The sequence below is a fragment of the Anneissia japonica genome, unplaced genomic scaffold (assembly GCF_011630105.1).
Source record: "Anneissia japonica isolate Jap-2015-1 unplaced genomic scaffold, ASM1163010v1 scaffold2471_len1564793_cov202, whole genome shotgun sequence".
Lineage (NCBI taxonomy): Eukaryota > Metazoa > Echinodermata > Crinoidea > Comatulida > Comatulidae > Anneissia > Anneissia japonica.
This window is the reverse complement of record NW_022709610.1, coordinates 21,250-36,807: the sequence shown is the minus strand read 5'-3', so window position 1 is coordinate 36,807 and position 15,558 is coordinate 21,250. Positions and strand designations below refer to the sequence as shown.

The window sequence follows — 15,558 nt, the reverse complement described above, 5'->3', positions numbered from 1 at the left end:
TCCTGCAGCAGGGCAAAAAAGTACTCCCATAGGGTAATAGTACTTTCTATTGCCCACTTCGTAACCAATCAGATGCCTAGAATCTATGTACAGTATGCGGTATATATAATCTTCTCAAAAATTATTGTGGGTGTACAGTATAACTTAACTCTAACATGTCATTTTTAAAGGTGAATATACATTGGATAAGAGGAATCATAACAATTTCTTCTTTTAACACTTTGACCGCCAGGGGTTTGAAAAAATAGTATCAGCCACCGCCACACTTTTTAGCAAAATTTAACACATTTCCAAACTCGTTGAGAGTGTGTATGTGATCAGATTGACATGTAATAAATACTCAAGAAGAACAAACATCTTAGCTTTACAATGGTACCACTGAAACACTTTATTCTAATCACAATCTGTGACCCGTAACAGTAAAATGAATGCGACTCACTTTTGTGAGACAACCACGTTTCAGTATCGACGTGCAATATGAGGTCACTATAGGTCACATTCAAATAGCGAACACTTACAGTCCAGACTAAATATAGTGTTCACATTGTTAGTACATGTCGGTAATTACCCCATCTATCGGAATTGGTTAAAAAAAAAACTTGAAACACAGATCTCCATTTTGACAGTCAAGCGTTGCGTTACCAAACACGGAGATCTCGTGTTTGGCGGTCAGAGTGTTAAAAGAGGAAACATCTCTTTGAATGTAAAGTGTGCATTAATCTATGATTTTAGTGGTGGCATGAGGCCTTTTTGGGTAGCACAATGTACGGCAACATGTTTTCTCCAAAATGTTTCCTCAGTAAAGCCTTACCTCCCACGTGACACTGTAGCATAGTAGTAAGGGCTGCAAGATCTACATCAGGTTTATTTGGATCTTTTTTTTTTTCCCTTGCTCCAAAATGCTACAAGCATTAGATACACAAGGTTGAGGAGAACATTACCTCCATGCCGGTTAAATCCAACCTTAGCTAGTGTAGGTTCAGCATAAAATTATTCCAAAGTTCAATATCATGACTGGATCAGCATTAATGGTTCCTTCTCAACCATCTCATAATCGGAGATCATCGCCGCATCACTTGATTCCTCAATATCGCTTCGTAGATGTTTCGGTGAATGAACGGGCAAGGTGTTATTTTCTGTATGCACTGGGACAAAATATACAACCAGCAGCGATACGAGCACCAAACAAGCACCGAAAAGGAACGGCGGTCCTGGGACGATTGTCTGTTTGAAAACAAATACTCAATTAATATTTACACTTGATTATTTACATTTAATATTTAAGGCCGGGCACTCAAAACGTTAAATACAACTTCGATGCCCTTGAGCGCTAGACAATGCAACAGCGTATACTGATTGTTTGTGATAGTCTGAGCGGTAATCATTAAAAATAATCCATTGCGCGTGCATCGTGGCGTTGTGTTCTTAATAGACGATCGTTGGCCGCAGTGAGTGACCGGCTTTAATACTGTGTACTTTTGATAATAAAACAGAAATATTGTATTAAGTATGTTAAAACAATTTCAATATAATACATTCAATACACAATAAAAACAAAAACAACAAAAAATTAAGCCCAATTTGCTGAAATGCACAGATGTACATTTTACATTGCTAATAAAAACGAATGTTTACTCTTTGGGTTTAATTTTGTATATTAATAAATTTTATTCTAGTATAAAAATCATTAGACAATATGTCATCAATTCTGATTTTAATAAATTTTAAAAGTATTGTGCAGACATTTAAATTGATAGCTTAATTTATGTTTTAAACCAACAGTTTCTTCTGCGTCAAACCTCTAAATGGGACCCCAAAATAATTAGAGGGTTGCAATATTTCTTCCAGGATTTTTTTGTAATTGACTTTTATTATTGCACCCAATTCATGCATGACTATTTTAATAACAGTAGCGGCAAAATGTACCCGGAAGTTTGCTTGGATCATCTCCCAAAAGACTTTAATAAAAACCGCTGTTTTCAATCAACAAAATGTTTATCCGATTCTAGTATAAACAATGTAGGGCTGAATTTTGCTGGTTCAAGCCCTTAAAAGAGAACTAGCAAAATGATCTTTCGTTTTAGAGGAGATTTTAGATATGCCATTAATTATAGAATCAACCTTAAAATCGTTATTTCGCAATTGTTTATGAAGTTATAGGCCATTATATACGATTTTACCATGACGTCACTGGCGAAAAAAGTAACAAAAGATTGTGTATATAGCGCCGCGTAGGGTATCCACCGCGTACGATCTTTGCGTGCATGCTATAACCATGGTTGCTGTAACTTGCATATCAGGTCATAGGCCTATAACTGCATCAGCCGTTGTCAACAAATGAATTACAGCCATGGTTACAGCATGCACGCAAAGATCGTACGCGGCGGATACCTATCTTTGTTACATTTTTAGCCAGTGACATCACGATTAAATAATATAATGGTCTAAAACTTCATAAGAAATTGCCAAAAAAACGATTTTAAGGTCGATTCTATTATTAATGCATATCAAAATTCCCCTCTAGAACAAAAAATCATTTTGCTAGTTCTCTTTTAATCTTCACACCATATGAGCATGGTATAACTGTACAATGGCTGGCAGGAAGCATATGCTAATATTTTATGTCTTTAGTCTGGAAAATGCATCTCACTGACAGGGATACAACGTATTAGCAATATGTAAAATATTTAATCCACACATCTGTTTCCTTAATACTTCTTTGAAACAACATGTAAAATTCATGACTTCAGAATTTGATCTGTGAGATTTGCAAGGTTTATTTCTAATTTTTCATCTACAACTGCCATATTAGATCAATGAACTTTAACATAAATATAAAGGTCAAGTATACTTATTTATTTATATTTCCACTATCAATGAAAATCCCATTTGGTTTTATCATGCAACAGTCACATATACATAATTTTAGTTTTTCAAAACCTATCGAAAACTCTTAAAACAGCCTTATTTTTACTATATTTTTTTACACTTAGTAAATTGGATATCTGAACTACATATCATGTATTTTAACACCATTTAACATAATTTACATTAAGTTTATTTATGTGTTTATTGAAAATTGTAAAAAATTTCATGTAAACATTTACAAGACATTAAAGAGAAACTTGAACCTGATGGCCTAGGTGATTTAGCAGTCGGATCTCAAAGGGTTAAAAATGAATGTATCAACTTATGTGTTTATTGAAAATTGGAAAGAATTTCATGTAAACATTTACAAGATAATAAAGAGAAACTTGAACTTGATGTCATGGGTGAATTAGCAGTCAGACTTCAAAAAAAGGTTCAAAATAATGTATCCAGGGGAAGATTTAGAAAGGGGGTGGTGCAACTCCTCCCCAAGTTTTGCCATGCATCTTTTATTTTTTAATAGAAAAACAAAAAGGATACAAATAATAAATGTTACAATATTTCTTATCAGAATACGGAACATGAATCACACCATTATTGAATACATTGTATTCTAGGCCTATATGAAATCCATGCCCCCTCATTAAAAAAAATCTGGATCTGCGCCTAGTATCTGACCAGAGCACTGTATTAAACTTGGTGAGCTATTATCTGATGATGAAGTGTGTTGAAAAAAAACATGATACTTAAGGCCAACTCAGACAGCGTCGGCCGATGCAGCCCGACCCGATTTATCGTCGGGAACAGTCTTAAGCCGTTGTGAGAAATATTAAACACGTTTAATATTCTACTACGTGACTGCCCCCGACGCACACCATCGCGTCTGCGTTCAACTCACACAGACCCGACGCGACAAAAATCGCGTCGGGCTGCGTCGGCCGACGCTGCGTTGGCCGACGCTGCGTTGGCCTTTATATGCATGCTTCTCTGCTTTTATTCTGCCTAAAAATAAAAATACTAAATTGAATATTAAATTTCATTCATGTTAAGCTACTGGTAAATAACCCTTATTTTTTTGTAACTTTGTTTACAACATATTATTATTAATTATTATTATAAGTTAGGTGTTATATTCAAGGTTTCCAATCAATAATGTAACTTACCAGCTACATTTCCATAACATAGCTGGTAAGTTATATTTTAGATGGCTTATCTTTCAAGAAATAAGTACCTGTATATATTCAGATCAGAACCAACATGAAATAAATTTTTATTATTAACACAATAATACATGTACAGATACTGTCTCTTATACACATCTAGATGTGTATAAGAGACAGCCTACAAGGGTCCCAGGTTTGTTGGAGAAGCCACTTCAGGAATATCTAATTTAATCAGCTTTCTTAGCGCATCTAATAATCATATTGCTGCGAATTGTGATACTCATGAATGGCTTATTGACTTCAGGAAGACAAGTAAATCACGTTAAACAGCGATTATACTGTAAAAGCATGAGGCACGCAACATGTAAACACGTTGGGCTTTCCATCGGAAAGGTCGGGGTAGAGACTGATCATACTTGTGTCCATGCAATACATTATATAGTCAACAAAGGCTCTAACGTCTCCTGGAAGTTGCGGAAGTCTCCTGCAAATCCCAGGTCTCTCCCTCACACCTGTAAGCAAGCAAGAATCATAACGTTCCCAGCCCAAAATTAGAAATATTTAAATGCAGCTTTAGCTACCGTGCTCCAACTCTTCTCAACTCACTCCCATATTCAATGAAAAACACTCCCTCCTTGGGAATAAAACTAGATTCAAGCCCTTAAGATTCAATTCCCATTGATTGTTATTTGATTCTCACTTTCACTTTATTGATGTATTGCACTTTTATTACTTTCACAATTCCCACATTTTCACTTGAGTATGATGTATTATAACAGACCTTTGTTTTAAACAATGGCAGTATTCGACTGGTCGTTCTTCGTTAAACCACGCCCACCTGCGCAGCGGTAAAATCCTACTTAACGAAGACAACCAGTCAAATAGAAAACTGGTAAATGATCGACAAAACAAAATGGCTGCATAGTTACCGCGATACACGCTGCGTAATCAAGGCTGCTTCAGATTGTAGCACTAAGAAAAATGTTTTCATCTAGTTTTTGAATTCTGTTAGCCTACAATTATGTTTTGACTTCAATGTGGTTAAATATCATAATTTTTATTATCTGAAATTTAATCTAAATTACATTAACGCAAATGTTGTTGCTAAACTGAAAATCGGCCATATTTTTTGTGGTGACGTGCACAACTTAACGCTGATTAAAACGCATTCTGGTTACATTAATTTTCATTGTCAACGAAGTATATTTTATGAACCAGTCGAATGAAAATAATACTCAACAAAAATTCGTACTCAATGAAATGAACCAGTCGAATAAGCCCAATGTACATATATCTGTTATTTTTGTTACCCGATTTTTGTTTATATTCTGTTTATATGTATCGTTTTTGAGTTGTCAAAGTGGGACCATACATATTAGCTATGCTGGAAAGCGTCACCCATTTACAGTATTGTTCAAATAAATGAATAAAAAAAATCTCTCTCTCTCTCTCTCTCTCGATATTCCAAAAATTCATAGTAGTTGCATGCTTTTTTGCTACAATATCAATTGTCTCGGAAGACAGTGCGCAGTGGTAGCGCCAGGATTTTCCCGATTGGGGGGGGGCTGATTCCCCCGACGAGGGGTCAGATTCCCCTGACGAAAGCAATGTGTGCATGGTCGGGCTTCGATTACAAGGTTTTGAAAGTGGCCCAGGGGGCGAAGCCCCCGAAAATTCTAACAATTTAGGGATTTCAAAGGCTTATTTAATAAATTTTATAGAGTCTACTAATATGTAGAAAATACGTATAACTTTTTTCTCCTGGCGAATTGTGCTTTTGCTCCCCGTCGGGGAGTTAAAGTTTGCGTGTTCACAACTTTGCAATAAATTGTCGTAAACTTTTGAATTGTGATTATATGTAAAATTTTAATTACAACCATTTATTTATTAAGTTATTAGTGATAATTCAGATACGTTGTTTTTTTTTCTGAAACATGTCAGGCTCTGTATTGTTGCAAGTGTGACATATTTTTGGAATTTATCGAGTTTGGGGCAATCATATGCATTCTTGTTCATATGTCATTGATACTTCTAAATGATATAAAAACACCAATAACCATTTGAGTTTGCGTTGCCAAACTCCATCAGCTCAATACAGTTTTTGAATATCATTCCGAGGCAAAACAACGTATCTACATCGTAGATACGTTGTTTTGCCTCGTAATCTTGTAGTTACATTGTTTTGGCATGGAAAATCACTGGATTTTAGGTTTTGTGCTTAAAGATAGGTGGTGCTATCTCCGAAACGACTCATTATTGAGACCTGAAATTTTCACAGGTAATTCAGACACGTTTAATATACTCCTAAATGATATTTAAAAATCAACAAAAATGTCAGTTACATTGTTTTGGCTCAGGACCACCGCGTGACTGTGGTTACCACCATGCGCAGCGAAATAAAGTTAGAAGGAAGCTCATTTAACTAGATCTCCCACAAGCGAATTCTTCCAACTTGGGACCCCTAAGGCAAGAAAAAAAATTCCTACAGTGACCAACTTACTGCATATGCAGGAGGTTTCAGCTGAGTTTTTGACTCGGTGTCCCCGAAGTCATCTCCAACGTCATCTAAGTCCACATGAAATATGTAAAATATGAAACCAAATAAGGCAGGTCCAAGTCCATTGCAAAGACCTCGTATACCGGTCACCATCCCTTGTACAACACCTACAAGACAAAAACACATTTATATTTTTTTTTTAAATCACTTTTATTCAAAGCAACGATTAGAACACATGGATAAAAGGAAAACAAAAAGAAAACTCTCTAGCATCACATTCTTAAATAAACAACAAGAGAGGGGACAGAGCCAAAACAGTTTACAAAAGAAGGAAGACGAGGAAAGGAAAGAGAAAACAAGACAAACAAGAGAGAAGTCATATATAAAAATTTATAAAAATTGCGTAGTAGGGAAATTATTAATATTAAAATTCAGGAAAATATTAAAGATTACGAAATTGCAAAACTAGGTAAAAATCGATATTTGCAAATAAATATACAGGATATTTCAATTTCCTGGGATTATATAAAAATACAATACATTAGGGAGGGTATCTGTCATGGATACACAACATCAAAGCGGAGGGGCTTAGCGAAAAGGTTCATTTGCCTATCCACCATATGGTGCTAGTTTACCTAAGCTATAAGCATAAAATGAAATGATCGCGTTGCATAGATAAGAGTCCCAGTACTTTCTGTATTATATTACAATATGGAGGTACAAACTGATTAGCATAAAAACCAACCTCCTGAAACATATGTTATCTAAAGGAAACATCTTCATAACCTCTTTACTATGCATGGACTGGGTAAGGAGTGCTCAGTGTTAATGTTTTCTATAATGTTAAAAAAAATGTAAATGTACAATATATTATATGCACCCTTCCATTTGAGAGCCCTATAATTCCAAGACACCCCCTCTAATAAAAGACCACTTATTCAAAGCTAACCTTCTAATTGGAAACCGAACCCAGATTACCCAAAACTTTCAGCTACCAAAGGTGGTCATGAATTTATACAGGGTGAACTGTATATTAAGGAAATTCGGTTTAGGAATATATTGAGTCCTGTAGTAATCAATATGTAGTTTCTACCTGCCAAGACTTTTAGGTATACATTGGAGCTTTACAGACATTAAATTATGAAACGTGATAGACTCGCCACCTAGACCTCTGATGATTACTTCAAAAATGTTAATACAATAACGACATGTTGATCATTATTGTATTTTCAGCCACTCCATGATTATTTTCTATTTTTCCTTCTTCCCATTCTTATTATTATATTGAATTTGTTATCATTGCAGTACAAGTGGTTTGGCGCAGTGGGAATGGTTTGGTTTCCAAACCTCAAGGTTGGGGTTTGAATCTCCTCCCTTTGCATTCGCTTGTGTCCTTGGGAAAGGCACTTTATCTACCTTGCTTCTCTCCACCCAGGAGTATAAATGGGTACCTGGTAGGGTTAAATGCCAAAATGCGCTGATGTAGATGCTGCAACTTTATGGAACAGTTTGTGTTCCATAGGGGTCTAATCCAATGAACAGGGGTAGTAATGTGAAGCGCTTAGAGGCCTTGTTGGCATTAAGCGCTATATAAATATCACATATTATTTATTATTATTATTATTGATAATAATTATACTAAAATTAATAAGTACGGCATAAGTCTAAGCTTAGGTACTAACATAGGCCTAGAACTTCCCTAATCACTGTGTACATTCAAATCAAAAGTTGCCTGGTCCCGGCCACCACTGGATAGGCTTTCTTCAAAAAGGCTTCTATGAATGGATGTCTTGTTTTGGAGCAGCAAATCAAGTTATCCTTCCCCGCTACCAGCAGATTATAAATCGACACAGAAATCTACTGATAGATAGTGTGCAGATAGAACCAATGTAAAATTTCTTCTCTTCACAAGTACTGTACTATATAAGTTTCCTTAACTATTTTAGTTGAAAAACTACCAGTTATTTCTTATACCTGTACATTAAAGTTTCAATCCAGTACAGGTGCTAATACCTACTGTATAAAATTTCAATAATGGTGGGGCTAAGGTATATGGAATTTGTACATCTCTCTTTAGGGCTCCCCAGAATTTCAATTTTTGATTCCACCACTAATGATGAATCCAATGAAAATGCAATTACACAGTGCTTTAAAAATGAGTGGATATATTGGACAAGACATCTTTCTATATCTGAGCCTATAGCCACTGTTTTATACTTATTTTACAAAAGTCAATCAAGATAATCTGTAAGTAGGAAATTCTTGTTTCTAACAAAGTAGGTCACTGATGTAAGGTTGTTTGCCAAGGTGCAACCCAGGGAAATAAGTTGGAAGGAAATGTGCAATACAGTACATGTAGTTAGCAGTAAGAATAACAAATTATAGATATAAAACATCGACCACACTCAAATTGTTTTTGACAACAACCTGTTTTATGCCCATATATAGTCATGATATTCCTAATATATGGTCATAATGTGATGTCATCAGGATCAGAAGCATGTCAATTTGATAGTCTGGAAAGGTCTTTTCTGTTAAGCTCCAATTACACTAGACACGATAATAACACGACAACAACATATCATCGCGTCGTTTATATTCTACAACACTGAGCGCATTTTTATCAAGTGATTATTGTGTCTAGTGTAAATGTAGCTTTAAAATCACCTTGTTGATCAGGCTCTGCATTTTTGGATATTAATGCACTAACGGAGGGGTACGTTACACTGCACATGGCTGCTATCGTTCCTGCTCCCCATAACATCCAATCCTGCGATGCGAATCCATACCAGGCTAGCTCAGCTAATTGGAACGACAATCCAAACATAATAGTATGTTTGTTACCTAGGTTTTTCATCAGAAAACTTAATAATAATGTCTGAAAAAGGAAACAAAAAGTATCCATTTGAAAATCAATTCTATCTGAATGCATTATAACATTGAGTAATTTTTGACATGCATCAATATTGCTGATTGTCTTGGAAGTTTACCCTTCCTTCATTACAATATTAAAAATAGATTTTCGGACATCATCATGCTTCATTACTGTTGCTGCAATAGAATCAATGGTGTATCTAGGGGTTGTGTGGGGGCAGGGGGAGCATGCACACAGAAACAATTTTCCCCCTCAGGTTCCCCTTTGAAAATATTTGAAGCAACAAAATCATGCTAAAGTAGTTAAAAATCACCTCATATCACCCATAATGTTTGCAAGCTAGTGCCCCCTCTTTTAATCATCAAGGTTTCAACTGAACTTTCATGCCCACACCCCCTTCCCCCCTCCCCCTTATCTGAAGATTCCTAGATATGCCACTGGAGGGAATGATGATAAATTATCTTAATAACAGCAACTGACATTTTCAGAAGATTCACTTTTTCTTAATTAAGTTCTTTCATCACAGCATTACATATTAACTTTGTTTTACATTAAACAAAATGGTAAATTACAAAATGCATTGCACATGATGATATTAACTTTAATATGGAAATACACCTCCACTGGCAATAAAGATGATGACAAAGTTCTTAGAAAAGTGAATTGTCCCATAATGGTAAATTATGGGACAATGGTTTCAACTGAACTTTCCTGCCCACACCCCCTTCCCCCCTTATCTGAAGATTCCTAGATATGCCACTGGAGGGAATGATGATAAATTATCTTAATAACAGCAACTGACATTTTCAGAAGATTCACTTTTTCTTAATTAAGTTCCTTCATCACAGCATTACATATTAATTTTGTTTTACATGAAACAAAATTATAAATTACAAAATGCATTGCACATGATGATATTAACTTTAATATGGAAATACACCTCCACTGGCAATAAAGATGATGACAAAGTTCTTAGAAAAGTGAATTGTCCCATAATGGTAAATTATGGGACAATGGTTTCAACTGAACTTTCCTGCCCACACCCCCTTCCCCCCTTATCTGAAGATTCCTAGATATGCCACTGGAGGGAATGATGATAAATTATCTTAATAACAGCAACTGACATTTTCAGAAGATTCACTTTTTCTTAAGTTCCTTCATCACAGCATAACATATTAACTTTGTTTTACATGAAACAAAATGATAAATTACAAAATGCATTGCACATGATGATATTAATTTGATATGGAAATACATCTCCACTGGCAATAAAGATGATGACAAAGTTCTTAGAAAAGTAAATTGTCCCATAATGGTAAATTAATCTAAATTGGTATACATTAACCCATCAATCAGTCTGTTGTCTGTTGTCTGTCTGTGACTATTTATCTTTATAGGCAAAAGGGATCACCTTTTCCACTATTCACACATATTCATAAATCTTATAAATGTAAAACAGGAAATGATCATGATTTTTAAGGTGCACGTATCTATCATCCATGGAGAGATGCACGACGAGCCCCTGCCTCAAAATAACAATGAAAGTAATTGCAGAGAAAGGACAAACAAAGACAAAGAACAAAAACATGATCTAATGTACAAGTAATAACTGAAAAGTTTTAAGTTTAGATTTAGAATGCCCAAGTGATTCTTAGGTACAAGTGGCAAGTGGGATTCCATCTCAAGAAGACAGGCCAGCCACAGAAAATAAAAGGTGTTTCAAATATATGGGTAGATAAGAAGTAATTTTCAGCATGTGTAAGACCTTGCCACACAGGCTGGTAGAATCTGGGCAAGATATTCAGGATATCCATCCATGAGTGCCTATAAATAAGGAGCTGATCTTGAATTTTGATCTGAGATGGATAGCTAACCAATGAATTTAAGTACAGTAGTGATATGATGTTTTTTTTTTTGTTCGTGTGATAAGCTTAGTAGTGGTATTTCGAATTTGTTGCAGCTTGTCGGTGAAAGATTTTGGGAGGCCAACATGAACCAAGAGAAATCTAATCTACATGAACTGACAAGGATTTCAGTGACATTGATGTAATAATATCCTTATGAATTCTTTCAATACTTTAATTACGCAGACATGAAGCTCGACAAACTGCACTGACATGATCTAACATGGACAATTCGCTATCTGAAATAACTCCCAAGTTTTTGCAAGTTAAAAATGGCTGAATGACGATATCACCAGCAACTAATTCGTGGTGCCCCACTTTAGTAAGTTGCAGTGGGAACTGATAACCATAAACTCGGTCTTAGATTCATTTAGCTTCAGTTAATTTGTAGTATAGCCATGTCTGAATTTCCTGAATACAACTCTCTTTCTGATATAGACATGATATAAACAGTGCAAGATCAGTCAAATTTGTTGATTTATGTGAATGAAGTGAAAATGAATTAATAACAATGATGACAATAAAAGAAATTGTTACAATAATAACAGTAACTAGAGGGCGCTCGGAGAGTGCATACCTCCGCCCACATCATAATACTCCTCAGTATAAATTTTTCCCACATATTGTCCCCATAAAAAAATATAATGAAAAAAAAGAGAAGAAAACTTGGGGTTTGAACCTGGGGTTAGTGTAAAAAACACTCTTCTAACCACTAACACCAAACTGTTTTCCCATTATCACTTTAAAATGGCCAAGTTTGATGAATTTCTGATAAAAACTAGGCTGTTTCACAACAAATATGCCAAAAGACAAATAAATAAATAAACTGGGGCAAAAACATAACCTCCTGCCAACTTCGCTGGTAGAGGTAGTGAGATCTTTGGTCATGGAACATTGTGACCAAGTTTGACAAGTTTGTGATTAAAACTATGGGCTGTAGACAAGTAAATAAAAAAAATGTTTTTTGTTGATTGTGACCTTACACCTTTGACTCTGACTCTTCAAAATTTAATCAGCTCTAGATCTTAAGTAAAGGAACATTGTGGCCAAGTTTGAAGAAATTCTGATAACAACAAATATGCTGACAGACAAATAAATAACTAAATAAAAAAACAGGCAAAAACACAACCTCCTGCCAACTTTGTTAGCGGAGGTAATGATAATGAAAACAGCATCAGCAACAGACAACAAATTAACAATAATATATTCTTATAGTAAAATGTCTGAAAATCAGCAAAAATACTGACATTTCCCATCTGTGTTTTTATATGTTGATAATTTATGTGATCGTTGTATTTCAGCTATTTTTCCGTGTTTTTTCTGGTTTCATCAGGCAGGTACTGTCAGCTACTGTAGAACCTCCATTTTAAGTACTATAATTTTACGTCCCTTGATAACATGGACTTATCACTATCTGTATTTTAATATCTAAAATTACTAGATCGTTTCTGTGTACTTTAGATTCAATGAACCAAGCTAACATTGTGTTTTGTGATTACTGTATTCCATTATTATGAGACATTTTGAGCACTGTAATTAAATCGTAAACAATCTATAGTGATTAATGCATGGTTGCTTTCAATTAACTGTCCTTCACTCAAAGGTGTGAATTACAACTCCAGCTAAAAAAGGGAATTCCCTACGGTGAGAAAGCATGACCGGGCAATGACATATTTTGCATACAAACCGCTAGTTGTCATGTCCCTCAGCCAACATGGTTTTGTAACAAGCAGCCTGTATGCCTCGTTGCTCAATTTATGAATGTGTACGGCCTTGAACAACATTGTTTACAAAGATACGGAAATGAAATCATTTGCAGTAGGTATAGTACTGTATTGTATTTTCCATTTGTTTTTATTAAAAAGAAACAAGTAATGAGGTAAAAAAAAACTAAAACGTTGGGATTCAATATGTCGACATTAATTATGTCATCATCAGGAATGATGATATGACATCATACAGCGTAACATTATACATCATCACAGGCTGGCCATCTTACTGTACTGTAGGCAAAAAAATTGTGTTGCTCCTGGCAACACGACTGCATGTTGACGGTCAGTTGAATTTGACCCAACTTGGATTTTATGTACGCCCATTGGTCCTGTACCATACACAAGATGAAGGTTCTACTGTATATCTTTTTAAAAATTGCTAACAAAGAAAAACAATAATAAGGTACAATAAAATATTACAGTTAACTCACCTGCGCAAACACTGAGAGGACTCCTATCAAGGCTATATATGCTGCAACTTCTTCTGAGCTAAATCCACCCCTCTGAAGGTACAAACGTAAAAAAAATTTAAATGTTCAATTACAAAAAAAAAATGTAGTCTAATATTGAAAACAATTTCAATTGTAATAACTTTTTAAAAAAAAATAATGTAATGTGATTATATATAATGTAGATGCTTGTTATAAACCATATTGATGACAGTAAATCAGGAAAAAAAACTGTTTGGGCAGTTTGGCAAGTCGAGTGGCCATGCAGTAAGGCAGGGGCTCCGCTAACTGCAGCCTTAACATCGAGACTGGTTTCAGCTGCTCCTTGTCCAGGGTTTGGTTGGTAGAACCAAGTCTTCTTGGATAAGGACTTAAACTGGAGGCCCGTACACATTTGGCTCGTGTGCACTTTAAAGAACCCATTGCATTTTCTAGAATTGCATCTTCTAGAAGAGTAGGTGGGTTACCCTGATGTTAGGGTTCATTACAGCCCATCGTGGTATGATATGAACATGTAGCTACTACAGTATATGTGCCTTTTTACAGCTGCTAGGTAGTCACGGACCACGCCCATGCGCAATTCAGCACAATGTCGCTGCAAGTTATGGGTTATTCTCCTATTCTCTTATTAACTTTTTTATGGTGTGTTGTGTTATTTTTCAGTTTTAGGTTTTTCATACAAAATAACAACTGCGGGATGAATATAAAATTAATTTCAGTGCTAAAATACAATCATTATCCTTTAATGTATGGCAATAACTTACATGATAGTAATGTCAAACAAATAAAATGGTTTGATTTAACCGATTGATTGATTTAATATTTAATATTTATTGACAACAGAGTAATAGAAAATGTTACCAAGCTCTGCAAATTGAATAAGGTCAAAGAGAATAGAAAGGGCAATATGCTCATTGGGAGCACAAATGAATAATACAGCCATAAACTCAGTCTACACAACTATCCTACTGTAGGACAGCCTGCTTGTTTAATATCTGTTTTCCACATGATACAGTACTTGCATAGAGAGCGGTAGGTTCATTTTTTTATCTCTATCATCATATTAAATTCTCCTTTCCCTAAAATATAGACTAGTCGTGAAGAAACGGAATTAAGCCCAAGACGTTTACGGTACACAGATAGTCACCAGAAGCAGAAGAACAGCTTAGAGGGGGCCTTCGAATGTACAGATTGGAATGTATTTTTAAATAGTTCTGTAGGAATTGATGATCTAATACCGATTGTGTTTGTTCATATATAAATTTTTGGAAAGGCATGTGTATGATGAGTGAAAACTCGAATGAAAAAAGCCAAGTAAATCACTATCTGATGAGTCGTATGCTAAATAAATGAGTTCTATTGTAGGTTTTATAAGTACAATTTCTCAAATGCTGGGGCGGACGCAGGATTTGACGTAGGGGGTGCGTGAGGGTCCACCTCACTTTCCCCACCATGGTTGGGCTGCAGGAATGGAAAATTTTGAGAATAGTGACCTCTCAGGCGCTGATCCAGAGTTTTAGCTCGGCTTCCAAGAATCGCTTAATACTCTATCGCCGATAGTCACGACAGTTGTGGTTCACAGACCAATCGGGGTTCTTTCCCAATTGCGCAGGGCAGCTAGCATTGCTCCCTGATTCATCTGCATCTGCAACACAATCAGAAAAGTTGAACCAGGTTCAACCTTCCCAACAACTGTCGGCAATCGTCCCCAATAGGGTGAGCGATTATATGGAAACCAATCTTTACCCTGACTACCGCACATAATGGGGTCCCTGAGTGGGTGGGGGTCATGGGAAGAGAACGTAATGTTTGCTTGTTCCGTCGCTGGAAGGCTATTTTAGATGTTGGGCGGGGAGGTTTGCAGTAGTCTTGGGGTTCTAATAGCTTCAGAAAGTTTTGTTTTTTTTCTAGATGCTGAGAAATGCACTTATGTGCACACTGAGTTAATAGATTCCCCCATTTTAAGCATGGACAATTAATAATTGCAATGATGATGATAATGATGTTGATGATAATGATGTGATGATGAT

The 15,558-nt window shown here is 35.6% G+C and overlaps 1 protein-coding gene across 1 annotated transcript; it reads right to left on the bottom strand.

Moving 5' to 3' along the window:
- Window positions 1-356: 356 nt before the first annotated feature.
- On the bottom strand, window positions 357-15,290 carry LOC117106783 (hippocampus abundant transcript-like protein 1). The gene is made up of 5 exons (XM_033248226.1): window positions 15,113-15,290; window positions 13,511-13,593; window positions 9,196-9,406; window positions 6,532-6,695; window positions 357-1,224 (listed from the first exon to the last, which is right to left on the bottom strand). Exons 1-5 carry the CDS (start codon window positions 15,288-15,290, stop codon window positions 1,009-1,011), a joined length of 852 nt encoding a protein of 283 aa, XP_033104117.1. The 3' UTR covers window positions 357-1,008.
- Window positions 15,291-15,558: the final 268 nt, after the last annotated feature.

Excerpts from the sequence above, each read along its gene's own strand:
- LOC117106783 (XM_033248226.1), bottom strand. The coding sequence starts at position 15,290 with ATGTGCGGTAGTCAGGGTAAAGATTGGTTTCCATATAATCGCTCACCC. Across the intron at positions 6,696-9,195 it reads TGCAGAGCCTGATCAACAAG|GTGTTGTACAAGGGATGGTG; the intron begins GTGATTTTAAAG and ends TTTGTCTTGTAG. Across the intron at positions 1,225-6,531 it reads TGAAACCTCCTGCATATGCA|ACAATCGTCCCAGGACCGCC; the intron begins GTAAGTTGGTCA and ends GTTTTCAAACAG.